The sequence below is a fragment of the Melozone crissalis genome, unplaced genomic scaffold (assembly GCF_028551555.1).
Source record: "Melozone crissalis strain CALT ecotype California unplaced genomic scaffold, PUWL_Pcris_2 ptg000086l_1, whole genome shotgun sequence".
Taxonomy (NCBI): domain Eukaryota; kingdom Metazoa; phylum Chordata; class Aves; order Passeriformes; family Passerellidae; genus Melozone; species Melozone crissalis.
Window position 1 is genome coordinate 3,335,560 of NW_026535863.1, and position 13,104 is coordinate 3,348,663.

At 52.3% G+C, this 13,104-nt stretch overlaps 1 protein-coding gene across 2 annotated transcripts in view; it reads right to left on the bottom strand.

Moving 5' to 3' along the window:
- Positions 1–13,104, bottom strand: part of RASSF5 (Ras association domain family member 5) — a 35,443-nt gene that overhangs the window by 12,123 nt on the left and 10,216 nt on the right. The window contains exon 2 of one of the 2 annotated variants that reach the window (XM_054290826.1): positions 10,176–10,297. In XM_054290826.1, coding sequence (XP_054146801.1) covers positions 10,176–10,297 — 122 coding nt within the window. Of the gene's footprint in view, positions 1–3,701; positions 4,079–10,175; positions 10,298–13,104 lie in introns of those variants that run through there. The other variant, XM_054290827.1, reaches the window with a different exon arrangement.

Here is a 13,104-nt window from a genome sequence, read left to right on the forward strand (position 1 = left end):
CAAAGGACACCATCCCTGGAGCCCCAAGAACATCATCCTGCAGCCCCAGGGCCACCATCCCTGCAGCCCCAGAGCCACCATCCCTGCAGCTCCAGGAACACCATCCCTGGACTCCAAGAGACACCTCCCAGCAGCTCCCTGGCCACCATCCCTGCCGCCCCAGGAACACCATCCTTAGAGTCCCAGGGCCATCATCCCTGCTGCTCCAGGGCCACCATCCTTAGAGGCCCTGGGTTCCCATCCCTGCAGCTCCAGGGCCATCTTCTTGCAGCCCCTGGGCCACCATCCCTGGAGCCCAAAGGACACCATCCTTACAGCTCCAGGGCCACCATCCCTGCAGCTCCAGAGCCACCATCCTTAGAGCCCCAGGGCCACCATCCCTGGAGCCCCAGAGCCACCATCCCTGCAGCCCCAGGAACACCATCCCTGGACTCCAAGGGACACCATCCCTGCAGCTCCAGGATCACCATCCTTAGAGTCCCAGGGCCATCATCCCTGCTGCTCCAGGGCCACCATCCTTAGAGGCCCCGGGTTCCCAACCCTGCCCTTCACCCCCAGCCAGTTCTCCTGCCCAGCTCTCTCATTAATGAATGTGCAGAGCACAGCTCTGGGGATGGCTCTGGCCCAGCCTCACCACATTCTTGGCACTCTGATCTCAGGCAGGGGTGGCCAAGTCCTCCCTGGTGTGCTCGGGCACAGCTCCATCCTCCTTTCCACCAGCCAGGCTGGGACAAACCAGAGCGTTCCCAAAGCCAAGCTCTCCCTTTGGCTCCTTGTTCAGAGATCTCCTCTGAAGGGATTTTATGAGCTGGGCCATCAATCCTCAATTTTTCTGCTTATTAAGGAAGGATTTGTCTTAAAAACACCAGAAAACAAAGGCTGGAGAAGAACATCTGAGCGTCCCTGGCTGTGGAGCTGCAGCTCAGAGCAGCATCACCTGTGACCACAAACACTGGAAATAAATGTAAATGCTCCAGATTTGAGTCACAAATGTGAGAACCAACAGCTCAGATCTGTAAATCCAGCTGCAGCAGGGAGTGGTGGCAGCTCAGGGACACTGGGGACAGGGCTGTCACCAGAGCTGGGACATCTCTGCTCTCACAGAGCTCTCCATTCACCCAACACTACCCCTTCAACACCCACTCCCAGGGTTCACAGCACTCAATTGGAGAAGGATCCACTGCTCCAGCACAGACAGGCAGGGGGGAGAATCACACAGGAGATCTGGACTGAAAAAATCCCCAAATAAACCTTAAATACCCCCGACATTTCCCTCCCTTTGGGAAATCCAGATGAGGGGCTGTGGTTCGCTCTGGGGCTCAGAGCAAAAGGCAGCAGAGAGGGGAGAGGGATGGCTGCTGCATTTCAGAGAGGTTACAGCAAGTGAAGATGGGCTCAGTGTTTTGATTGCCATGGAGATTTCACTTAGAAACCGATTTTTTCCTGCCACATCTCAGCTCAGCACTGAGAGCTGACAAGGTCCTCCCAGGGAGCTGCAGCATCTCAGGGGGGCTCCAGGCTGGAGCTGCTCTGCATTGCAGCAGGCTGGCCATGCCCAGGCTGCCACCCTGCACCCCACAAACCTGCCCTGAGCTCTGGCAATGTGGGGCAAGGCTGGCTGGGATCTTGGAGATGCCTCCATCCAACCTTTGCTTGGGTTTTGCCCTTCCTGAGCTCCCCATTCCCTCTTTCCTTCCCTCTCTCTCATCAGGCACTGATGCAGAGCTCCAGGAGGAATTCTGCAGAGTTTTAAGCAATCAGGATTCAGGCAGAAGCCACTGAAGCCATTCAGCTGGAGAGGCCCAAAAAATGCAAAGTAATGGATCTGCAGGGACGGGGTCACACATGTGAGATCTAAACCAGCTCTCTGCTAATGAAGAGTGGTTTCGCTGATGGTTCTGGAAATAAAAAGGAATTACAGCATTCCTAGAAAGAGGCTCTTCAGACTAATGCAGTTGTTTCAATCACAAAAATGGTTTCTGTAATCCTGCAGAACAAATCCCCCTCCCTTAAGCGCCCTGCAGTGGCCTCATGTCCCCTCCTGCCCACCCACACCTCATTTCCTCCCCAGAGACGTTTCCTGTGTCTTTCAGGACGTGTGTCCCTAAGTTATCCAGGTTTATCTCCCTCCTGCCCCCTGCCAGCCCTGCCCTGGGCTCAGCAATCCCTCCTGGCACACAGGATGGACAATCAGCACCATTCCCAGACACATCCACCAGCAGAACTCACCCTGGGCTCTCAGCTGAGGTTTCCACCCTGTGGCCAGGAGCAGGTGGTGAAAAACAGAGCTGCTGTCACACACAGCTCTTGCAGGGGTGGAAATGTTCCACATTCAATAATTAAAGGTGCCAAGTTGAAAAGAGAGGACAGGGAGTGAATCAAACCCCAAGAGAGACGTCAGCCACCACCACCTCTTCCTCCTGCAGGACCTGCTCCACCACCAACCCCAAACCTGCCATGAACACCCCCAAAATCACCCTCCACCAAGGCCTGAGCGTGGTTTCCACCTCTGTGAGAATCCACCTCCTCACAGAGCCCCATTACACAACACCAGCTGGGCTCAGCTCGGTGTGGGGTTGTTTTCTTCATGCACAGGAACCATTTCCTCCCCACACCACCAAAGCCCTGCGAGGCTCCATCTTCTGAGGCAGCCTGAGCTCTGCCACCCACGCTGCTCTCAGCCAGGTGAGGAGCTGGGCACAAAGGGGCTGCAGCAGCCCCTGACCCCTCTGAGAGAGAGAAATCCCAGTCAGCCCCAGCCCCAGGCTGATTTCCAGAGCTCCCCCAGGATCTGCAGTGCCCTGGCTCCAACAGAGCAGCTCTGGCTGCACCAGCACCCCAATCTCCTCCATCTCCTCCACAAATGAATCATCGAATGACATTTAGAAACCAGCAGTACGTGTCTGTTAATCATAGCGAGAGGGAGCTGCTGGCTAGCGGGGAATATCCCGTCCTAAACCATTTCTGCAGAGAAATTCAATAAAATTCCCAGCTGACTGAAGCTCCCTGTGCAGAGCAGAGCAGCCCCCCCTGCCCGAGCAGAGCCCTTGGAGCTGCTGCAGGGACCCCAAAGCACCTGCTGGGGTGCACCAATGTGCTGGTGGTTTGCAGGAGGATTTCAAGTGAAAAAGCTTCTCCCTGGGCCAGATTTGATCTCTGTGTGCTGCAGGGCTCCTGTTCCCGTGTGAAACTCCCACTTCTGCAGCAGCACCTTCTCCTTTTATGCTCAGCTCTAGCTGGGGCCCCAAAGTTCACGGCAAGGATTTTTTAAATTTTTTTGTTTTTTTAATCGACATTTAAAAACTGTGAAGCAGCGCCGTGAACGTTGCCGAGACACAAATCTCATCCCGGGTGCAACACTGCCCAGCCAAACCCTCCGTCCTTCTCCAAGGCAGACACACACAGACCTAAGCTCCCAGGAAAGGACCACATCCACCACCGTGCCGATCAGCTCACAGATTAATCCTGCCCTGAACTTTCCTATCCACCCCACAGGTGCAATTTCCATGCTCGGTGCAGATTCTGCAAGGGCCCTAAAAAAGATGAAAAAACACCCCTAGAGCAGCGTGGATCCCCGGGGAACGGGGAAACCCGGCCTGGAAAAGGCAGAAAACCCTCAGAGGAGAGGGCAGAACCCCTCCTGTGCCTGACTCCTGTCCCAGCTCATTTTTGGTGCGGCATCCCCGGCATCCCCGCGTTACCTTGGCGGGGACCTTGCTGTTGGCGCTGCGGAAGAAGGAGGTTTTGGCCGTGAAAAAGCAATCCTCGAGGTCTTCATCCAAGCTGCAGTAGCCGCTGCTCATGGTCACGGGAGCCGGGCAGAGCCGGGGGGGAGCGATGCGAGCCCCGCGCTCACATCCCCGGCTCGCCGCTCATCTGCGGCAGCTCCTTCTGCTCATCCTGCCCAGCTCTTGCTGCTCGCCGGGGAACCCTTCCCTCGCCTCGCCTCGCCTCCTGCACCCGCCTCCCTGCGCAGCATGGAAGGGGCAGAGCTCCCGCTTCGCTCCCGGTTCGGTTCGGTTCGGTTCGCTGCGCTCGCCGCTCCCGGGGTGCCCGCGCAGCACCGGCAGCGGCACCGGCAGCGGCGGCAGCATCGCCTCCCCTTCCTGCCCTCGCCTCGCACTGCCGCAGCCCGGCCACTTCCTCTTGCACAATTTGTGGCCCCGCTCGCAGTTTCGGCCCCGGCTCGCCTGGGAGCTCTGGCGGCACCGTGGAGAGGCAAAACGCGGGGCCACGGGGGGATGCGGGTGCTCCGTGCCGGCTACAGCATCCCCGGGAGGTGCCAAAGAGGGAATTGGGGTGGTGGGGATGCAGCTCAGACCCCCTCGGGGTGCCAGGACCATCTCAAGTGGGTGTCTGTCCATCCTGCAGCTGATTTTGGAGCAATTTCAGCACCCAGCCTGAGACAGCTTTGACTGCAGCCCAGGAAAAAGCTTCAGCCCCTGGGCGCTGCTTTTACAGCAGCTGTGACCTTCGTCCTTGGGGGAAATCACTGGGGTTTGTGGGGCTGGGCAGGAGAAGGGCCCTGCTCCCCACAGGGACACCTTCCACCATCCCAGGGTGCTCCAAGCCCCATCCAGCCTGGCCTTGGGCACTGCCAGGGATCCAGGGGCAGCCACAGCTGTGCCAGGGCCTCCCACCCTCACAGGGAGGAATTCCTCCCCAGTATCTCATCCTGCTCCTCCAGGGCTCCATCCTGCAGCGGATTTCAGAGCAGTGGGAGAAATTTCAGCACCCAGCCCGAGGCAGCTTTGACTGGAAAAAAGCTTCTGCCCCTGGGTGCTGCTTTTCCAGCCGCTGTGACCTTCCTGCTTGGGGGAGATCACAGGGGAAGGGCTCTGCTCCCCACAGGATGCCATGGCAGGGACACCTTCCACTGTCCCAGGCTATCCCAGCTATGCCCACAAACCAGGAATAGGAACCCCGTGCTTCCATAAGGAGCAGAAGGTGAAGGAATGAATCAGATGAGAACAAAAATATTATAGAAGAGAAAGATCCCATCCAGCCTGGCCTTGGGCACTGCCGGGGATCCAGGGACAGCCACAGCTGCTCTGACCCTGTGCCAGAGCCTCACCACCCTCACAGGGAGGAATTCCTCCCCAATATCTCATCCTGCTCCTCCAGGGCTCCATCCTGCCACTGATTTTGGAGCAATTTCAGCACCCAGCCTCAGGCAGCTTTGACTGGAAAGAAGCTTCAGCCCCTGGGTGCTGCTTTTCCAGCAGCTGTGACCTTCCTGCTTGGTGGAGATCACTGGGGTTTGTGGGGCTGTCACATTCATATTTTCTAGAAAAATCCCTTTGCCCAGGATTCTGCTCCTGGGAAGCTGAGAAGCCTCAGAGAAAAAGGAAAACAATAATTATCTGATTTGCTTCTCCTGTGTTTTGCTGCTTTGGAATGTGGCTGGACATTGTTTACCCACAGGTGATTGTTTCATTGGTTTCATGTGAATTGTTTTGATTTGTTGGCCAATTGTTTTGATTTATTGGGCAGGAGAAGGGCCCTGCTCCCCACAGGGACAATTTCACTGTGCCAGGTGCTCCCAGCCATGCCCAGCCTGGCCTTGGGCACTGCCAGGGATCCAGGGGCAGCCACAGCTGTGCCAGGGCCTCCCTACCCTCACAGGAAGGAATTAATTTCTTCCCAATATCTCATCTTATCTTACTCCTCCAGGGCTCCAAGACCTTCCCACAAGCCAGGGAAGGAGCACGGTTTTGGCTTCCCACCCAGCACCACAACCTCTCCTCCTGACACGCTGCAGATGTTGCTCCAAACCCTTCCAGCTGCATCTGCTGAAGAACTTCAACTGCTCCAAAGCTTTGAGAGCTCCGTGCCCACCCCAGCAGCATCCCCTGAATGCCAATGGGGATGGAAAGGCTGGCAACATCTGCATCCCAGGGAGAGGAAGGCAAGGATCCAAGTGCTTTATTTACAGAGGGAATAAATAAGCCACGTTCTTATGGCGGCAGTGTGTCCCTGCAGCAGCACAGCCCCCTCTGCTCCACAGGGATGAATTTAGAGGAGAAAGAGGCTTAAATTGAGCATGTGCAACTCCAGCACAAAGTGAGGCTTGGCAGCAGCAGCACTGGGGTCTTCCATGAAGCATCAGCCCAGAAGTTTCCCAGTGGAACCAGGGTAAAACCTCTGGATTCTCCAAGAATCCCTCATTTATTCCCTGTAGACATCAGCTCCATCAAAAATACAACAAAGCCAAATAAACCAAATGTCTCTGACCCCTTTGTTCAGCAGCACCTCCATGCAATGGTTCCTGCACATCACCCCCCCAGACCCAGGGATCAGAGTCCTGGTGCTCCTGGGACATCAGCTCCATCAGAAATACAACAAAGCCAAATAAACCCAAGAATTTTGACCCCTCTGTTCAGCAGCAGCTCCATGCAATGGTTCCCTGCACATCAGCCCCCCCAGACCCACAGAGCAGACCCTGGTGCTCCTTTGCAGAGGATTTTGGCACCTTCAGCAGAGTCTGGATGTCACCCTGGGAGGGACCCAAATGTAAAACACTCCTAAATACTGAACTGGATCAAAGCCCAAATTATGAATGCCTGGAATTACCTGGTAACAGTCTTTAAATAGATGAGATTAAAATAGTTATTTCTCTGATGCTTCCACTTTGCTTAATTTTGGTAATATGATTTAATGACTTCCAATTATGCCAGCTATTTAATTTTTTAATGTGTTTTCAGGCCTCTTCCCCTCCTGCCAGTGTAATCAGGCATCCTATTAGTCTCCTACTGGAATATTGACATTATTTTCCCTCCATCCTCCTCCTTCCCAGCAGCAAAGCCTGCCTGACCAACAGAAACCCTCCAGGAGCTGGAGCTGCCTGCTCAGATCACGCAAAGCTGGCAACGATTTTTGCCTGATTATCCATAATGAATGATGGAGCTTTACTGCAGCCATTTACCCTCATTAACCCCCAAATCAGCCCCCACAGCCCAGGGACCCCTGAGCATCCCTGCAATCCCCAGGCAGGCCTTTGGGATGGGCTGATGGATTTCTGCCTGCTGCTGCTGCTGGGATTGCAGAGACATTTTGTCTCCTTGGCCCAGGATGGCTCTGCCTCCCCAGGGTGACAGCTGGCAGGGTGATGGATGGCCACCAAGCACAGGATCCCTGTTTGTTATTGGGGCCATCAATAACCCTGAATGGGCTGATGGCCCTGAGGATGAAATGAGAATTTCTCATTTTTCCAAGAGCCCAGCGTTGCTGGGGGAAGCCCAGTGACATCCAAAGGAGGTGGAACCACACACAAATTTAACTTCAGACACCTGGAGAACCCACTCTGAGCCCTTTTGGAATGCATTATTTAGGAAGAATCAATTCCATCCCACCTCAGATCCCTCCTGATCATTTTATTCTGATGGATGAAAACCAAACCCCACACACCAAACAGAAACCCTACATTTGCTTTTGGAAAAGTGCAAATTTCCATCTCCCTTTCTGCACGAGTGCATCAGGGTCTTCCACAGGGAGGGGCATAAACAGGGGGTTGGAATGAGGGAGAGGTCACAGAACCACGGAACACCTTCATCAAGAGATGAAGAAGGAGGAGGAGGAGAAGCTGGAAAAGCCCTTTGAGTGAATCCCACCACAGCCACCAAGCCAGGTCACAAAGAGCCACACCTACATGTTTTGAACCCTTGAGGCTTGGTGACTCCAGCTGATCACAAAGAGCCACATCCACTCGTGTTCTGAACCCATGGAGGCACGGTCACTCCAGCCAGGTCACAAAGAGCCACATCCACTCGTGTTCTGAGTTCTTGGTGGCTCCACCACGTCCCTGCAGAGCTGCTCCAAATATTTCCCAAAGCACACAGAGCCTGCAAAGGCTCCATCCCAGCCACCTCCACTCCAAGCTGGCCTCCTGAAGCTTCTCCCCTCCCATCCTCCCTGATCATTTTATTCTGAGCAGCAGCTGGCCAGCAAAGGATGGATGAACACCAAACCCTATACACCAAAACAGAAACCTATATTTGCCTTTGGAAAAGTGCAAATTTCAATCTCCATTTCTGCACGAGCACATCAGGGTCTTCCACGAAAAGGGGCATAAACAGGGGGTTGGAATGAGGGACAGAACACAGAAGCACAAAACACCTTCATCAAGAGATGAAGAAGGAGGAGGAGGAGGAGAAGCTGGAAAAGCCCTTTGAGTGAATCCCACCACAGCCACCAAGCCAGGTCACAAAGAGCCACACCTACATGTTTTGAACCCTTGAGGCTTGGTGACTCCAGCTAGGTCACAAAGAGCCACATCCACTCGTGTTCTGAACCCATGGAGGCACGGTCACTCCAGCCAGGTCACAAAGAGCCACATCCACTCGTGTTCTGAACCCTCGGTGGCTCCACCACGTCCCTGCAGAGCTGCTCCAAACACTTCCCAAAGGCACACAGAGCCTGCAAAGGCTCCATCCCAGCCACCTCCATTCATGTTCTGAACCCTTGCAGGCATGGTGACTCCAGCCAGGTCACAAAGAGCCACATCCACATGCACTCATGTTCTGAACCCTCGGTGGCTCCACCACGTCCCTGCAGAGCTGCTCCAAACGTTTCCCAAAGCACACAGAGCCTGAAAAGGCTCCATCCCAGTATTGATCCACTCCAGGCTGGTCTCCTGAACTTCTCCCATCCCATCCTCCTGGTGAGAGCCTCCCTGGCCCTGCAGCCCGTGCCACCCACGCAGCCACCCCAGACAGTGCAGGATTAAAGCCAAGCTGAGCCTTCCGGAGTTAAGCCTGGGATTAGCGCACGTCCTAACAGGGATTGAAGAGTCTCCATCCCCCAGGATGACTGAAACTCTCAAAACAGGGCTGGCAGCCAGAACCCCTTGGAGATCCACGCTCCTGCCCTGGAAATGCAGCAGATAACCATTGTTTACATTTTGTTCCTGAGGCCTCTCAGCTTCTCAGGAGGAAAAAATCTTAAAGAAAAGATTTTTCATAAAAGATGTCTGTGACAATTCTTCTCCTGGGAAGCTGAGAAGCCTCAGAGAAAAAGGAAACCAATAATTATCTGATTTGCTTCTCCTGTGTTTTGCTCCTTTGGAATGTGTTTGGAGATTGTTTACCCACAGGTGATTGTTTCATTGGATTCATGTGAATTGTTTTGATTTATTGGCCAATTAGGGTCAAGCTGTGTTGAGGCTGGAAAGAGTCACAAGTTTTCATTATTATCTTTTTAGCCTTCTGCAAATATCCTTTCTGTATTCTTTAGTATAGTTTAGTTTAATATAATTTAGTTTAGTATTCTTTAATATAATATAGTATCATAATTATAATCAATATAGTTATGATTCTATATTACCATAAAATAATATGATATTCCTTTATGATAATATAGTGTCATAAAATAATAAATTAGCCTTCTAAGAACTAACTACAGAGAGTAGTGTAGGTGTATCACTTGGTGAGAAATTTAGGTTTTGGGGTTTTTAGTATGTTGTGGATGGAAGCAAGATGGAAGGCACAGGGTGCTGTCCTGGGTTTCTTCTTCTTCCTTCTTCTTCATGGGTTTGGGTGGCATTTTGTAATTGGGTGGAAAAATCCACATTGTGGGCTCTTTGGGATCAGTTATTGGGTTAAAAGGAAAAATAATCCAGGTGTCAGTTCTTAATTGGATGGTTTAGTTTTAAAGACCTTGTACCAAGAGACTGTTGGCCATTTTTGTGGTGCTTTTCCAGCGTGCTGAGCCTGGTGGGGACAGCGTGCAAAACTTTAGATAAGATAATAATAATAAACAAAAACCTCAAGACCAAAAAAATCCAGTGGGTCTCTGTTTCCTGACACAAAACTGCTCCAGGAGGGTCTCCCAGTCCGAGTCCCAGAATTCGGGGAATTGGCAACAGGTACCAGGTGGCACCTCAGTGACACTGCTGGGCAGCAGGTGACACCTCAGTGACACTCATAGGCTACATGTGACACCTCAGTGATGCTCATGGGCAGCAGGTGACACCTCAGTGACACTCATGGGCAGCAGGTGACACCTCAGTGACGCTCATGGGCACCTCAGTGACACTCCCAGGCTGCAGGTGACACCTCAGTGACACTGCTGGGCAGCAGGTGACACCTCAGTGACACTTCTGGGCTCTGAGGAGCAGGAAACCAGCTCAGTGCAGGTCACCCCCGGGCTGTGCCCCCCTGAGACCCCTCCTCACGTACCTGGCTGCAGGGTGGCACCCTGAGGGTGCTCTCTGGGGACAGCTGGCTCTGGCACTGGCCCGGCCGGCGGCAATCCAGCTGGATGAGGCTGCGGCACTCCTGGTGACACGTGTACCTGCAGTCTGCAGGGACAGAGGGACAGCGTCAGGCACCCGGGCTGCCCTGGGGCTGGGGACAGCGGGGACAGCGGGGAGGGAATGGGGGGCAGCAGAGGGATTGCAGCACGGGCAGAGATGGAGCAGGCACTGGTCAGGCACAGGTCCCCTTTAACACACATGTCCCTTCTAATACACCTGTCCCTGTTCAGCCACATGTCCCTGTTCAGGCACACATGTCCCTTTTAACACATATTCTTTTTAACACATGTCCCTTCTAACACACGTCCCATTTAACACACATGTCCCTGTTCATGCACATGTCCCTTTTCAGGCATGTGTCCTTTTAACACACATGTCCCCTTTAACACACATTTCCCTGTTCAGACACACATGTCCCTTTTAACACATATGGTCCTTTTAACACATGTGTTCTCTTTAACACACGCGTTCCCTCTAACACACATCCCTGTTCAGGCACACATGTCCCATTTAACACATATGTCCTTTTTTAACACATGTCCCTTTTAACACACATGTCCCCTTTTAACACACCTGTCCCCGTTCAGCCACATGTCCTTTCTAACATATATGTCCCTTTTAACACAGGTCCCTCCCTGTTCAGGCACATGTCCCTTTTAACACATATCCCTGTTCTGGTACATGTTCCTTCTAATACACATGTCCTTTCTAACACACATGTTCAGGCACATGTTCACCAATCACCCCTGGAGGGGGCAGGGACACGGTGCCACCAGAGCCCCAGCGAGGGCAGGGACATGGTGCCACCAGAGAGGGCAGGGACACGGTGCCACCATGGCCTCAAATCCAGCTCTGCACAGGGCAGGGACACAGTGCCACCAGAGCCCCAGAGAGAGCAGGGACACAGTGCCACCATGGCCTCAAATCCAGCTCTGCACAGGGCAGGGACACAGTGCCACCAGAGCCCCAGAGAGAGCAGGGACACAGTGCCACCATGGCCCCAAATCACTCCTGGACAGGGCAGGGACATGCTGCCACCATGGCCCCAAACCCAGACTTGCAGAGGGCCGGGACACGGTGCCACCATGGCCCCAGACAGGGCAGGGACACGGTGCCACCATGGCCCCAAATGCAGAGGGCAGGGACATGGTGTCACCATGGCCCCAAACCCAGCCCTGGACAGGGCAGGGACACGGTGCCACCATGGCCCCAAATCACCCCAGGGAGGGCAGGGCCAGGTGCCAGGAGTGGCTGAGCTCCTGCCCCAGGTGCAGCAGGGCATTCCTGTGCCTGTTTTCTTTGGATGCTGCCCCAATGGCACACATTAACCCATTCACACCCGGGTGACCTGCACAGAGCAGTTTTAACCCCTTCAGGCACAGGGCCCTGCTCACCCCCAGCTGCAGAGGGGCACGTTTGGCACAGGCAGCTCCAGTTGTCCCAAATTTGTGCCCATCACTCCTGCAAGCCCCAGCTCCTCCAAACCCTCCTGACTCCAGTGCCCAACCTGCTGCCACTTTAATGGCCCACCTGAGCCTTTTAATTTTTAACTGCCAGGCAAACAGCCTCACATTTACTTTCTACACTGCCCAAAATTCCACAGCGGTCACCAACCTGGAAAAAAATAATTATATTCTAAAAACAAGGCAAAATATTTGTTTCCATAGGGGGATTTGAGTGCCTGTCCCTACAAAGACCTTGCAAAGAGCCACTGAACTTTTATTTTAAATACACATCTTCCTTCTTTTTCCTTTTTCTTGCTTTTTTGTTTTTAATTTAATTTTTTTCCCTTTAGCATTTGGGTCATTGCTTTTGAATGTCTGGGGGTTATAGGAAAGCAAAGGAATATCCCGTGTTTATATCCCATGTTTGCTCTGGAAACTGATTTCTGCTCAACTTTTATTTTAAATATGTATCTTCTTTCTTTTCCCTTTTTCTTCCTTTTCAAAAATTTTTTAAAACTATTTTTTTCCCTTTAGCATTTGGTCATTGGTTTTGCATGTCTGAGACTTGCAGGAAAGCAAAGGAATATCCCATGTTTGCTCTGGAAACTGATTTCTGCTCAACTTTTATTCTTTTATTTTAAATATATATCTTCTTTATTTTCCTTTTTCTTCCTTTTTTTTTCTTTCCCTTTAGCATTTGGGTCATTGGTTTTGCATGTCTGAGACTTGCAGGAAAGCAAAGGAATATCCCATGTTTATATCCCATGTTTGCTCTGGAAACTGACTTCTGCTCAACTTTTATTTTAAATATATATATTCTATATTTTTCTATCTTTTTTTTTTCCTTTTTTTTTTTTTTTTCCCCTTTAGCATTTGGGTCATTGGTTTCGCATGTCTGGGGCTTGCAGGAAAGCAAAGGAATATCCCATGTTTATATCCCATGTTTGCTCTGGAGACTGATTTCTGCTCAGCTCTGGTGAATTCTGCAGTGCCTGAGGATGAGAATGAATGAGAGGAGCTGGGAGCTGCTGCCTGAGGGGGGAAACATCAATCTCCAGGGAAAACAGGGAAATCATTTATCATTTATCATTTAACATTCATCCTGCATGAGCTGTCTGTCATTCTCCCATTCCAAGCCAGTTGTCTCAAGTATGCCTGGGGGAAAAGCAGGGAGATTTGGCTTTTATTTTATTATTTTTTTTAATTAGAGATAAGCTGCAGTTCCACAGTAATTTAATGCATGACCTTTCCAGCAACTGGAGCAGCTTTGCAATGGGGGACATTGGCCAAGTCTTTGCTGGAGCTGCCAGCTGGAGAATGCTCCAGCTGTGGCTTCACCTGAGCATCTGCCACCACCACCACGTCCCCTGTGCCCATTTGGGACCAGATTTTCACATTTTGGCAGCT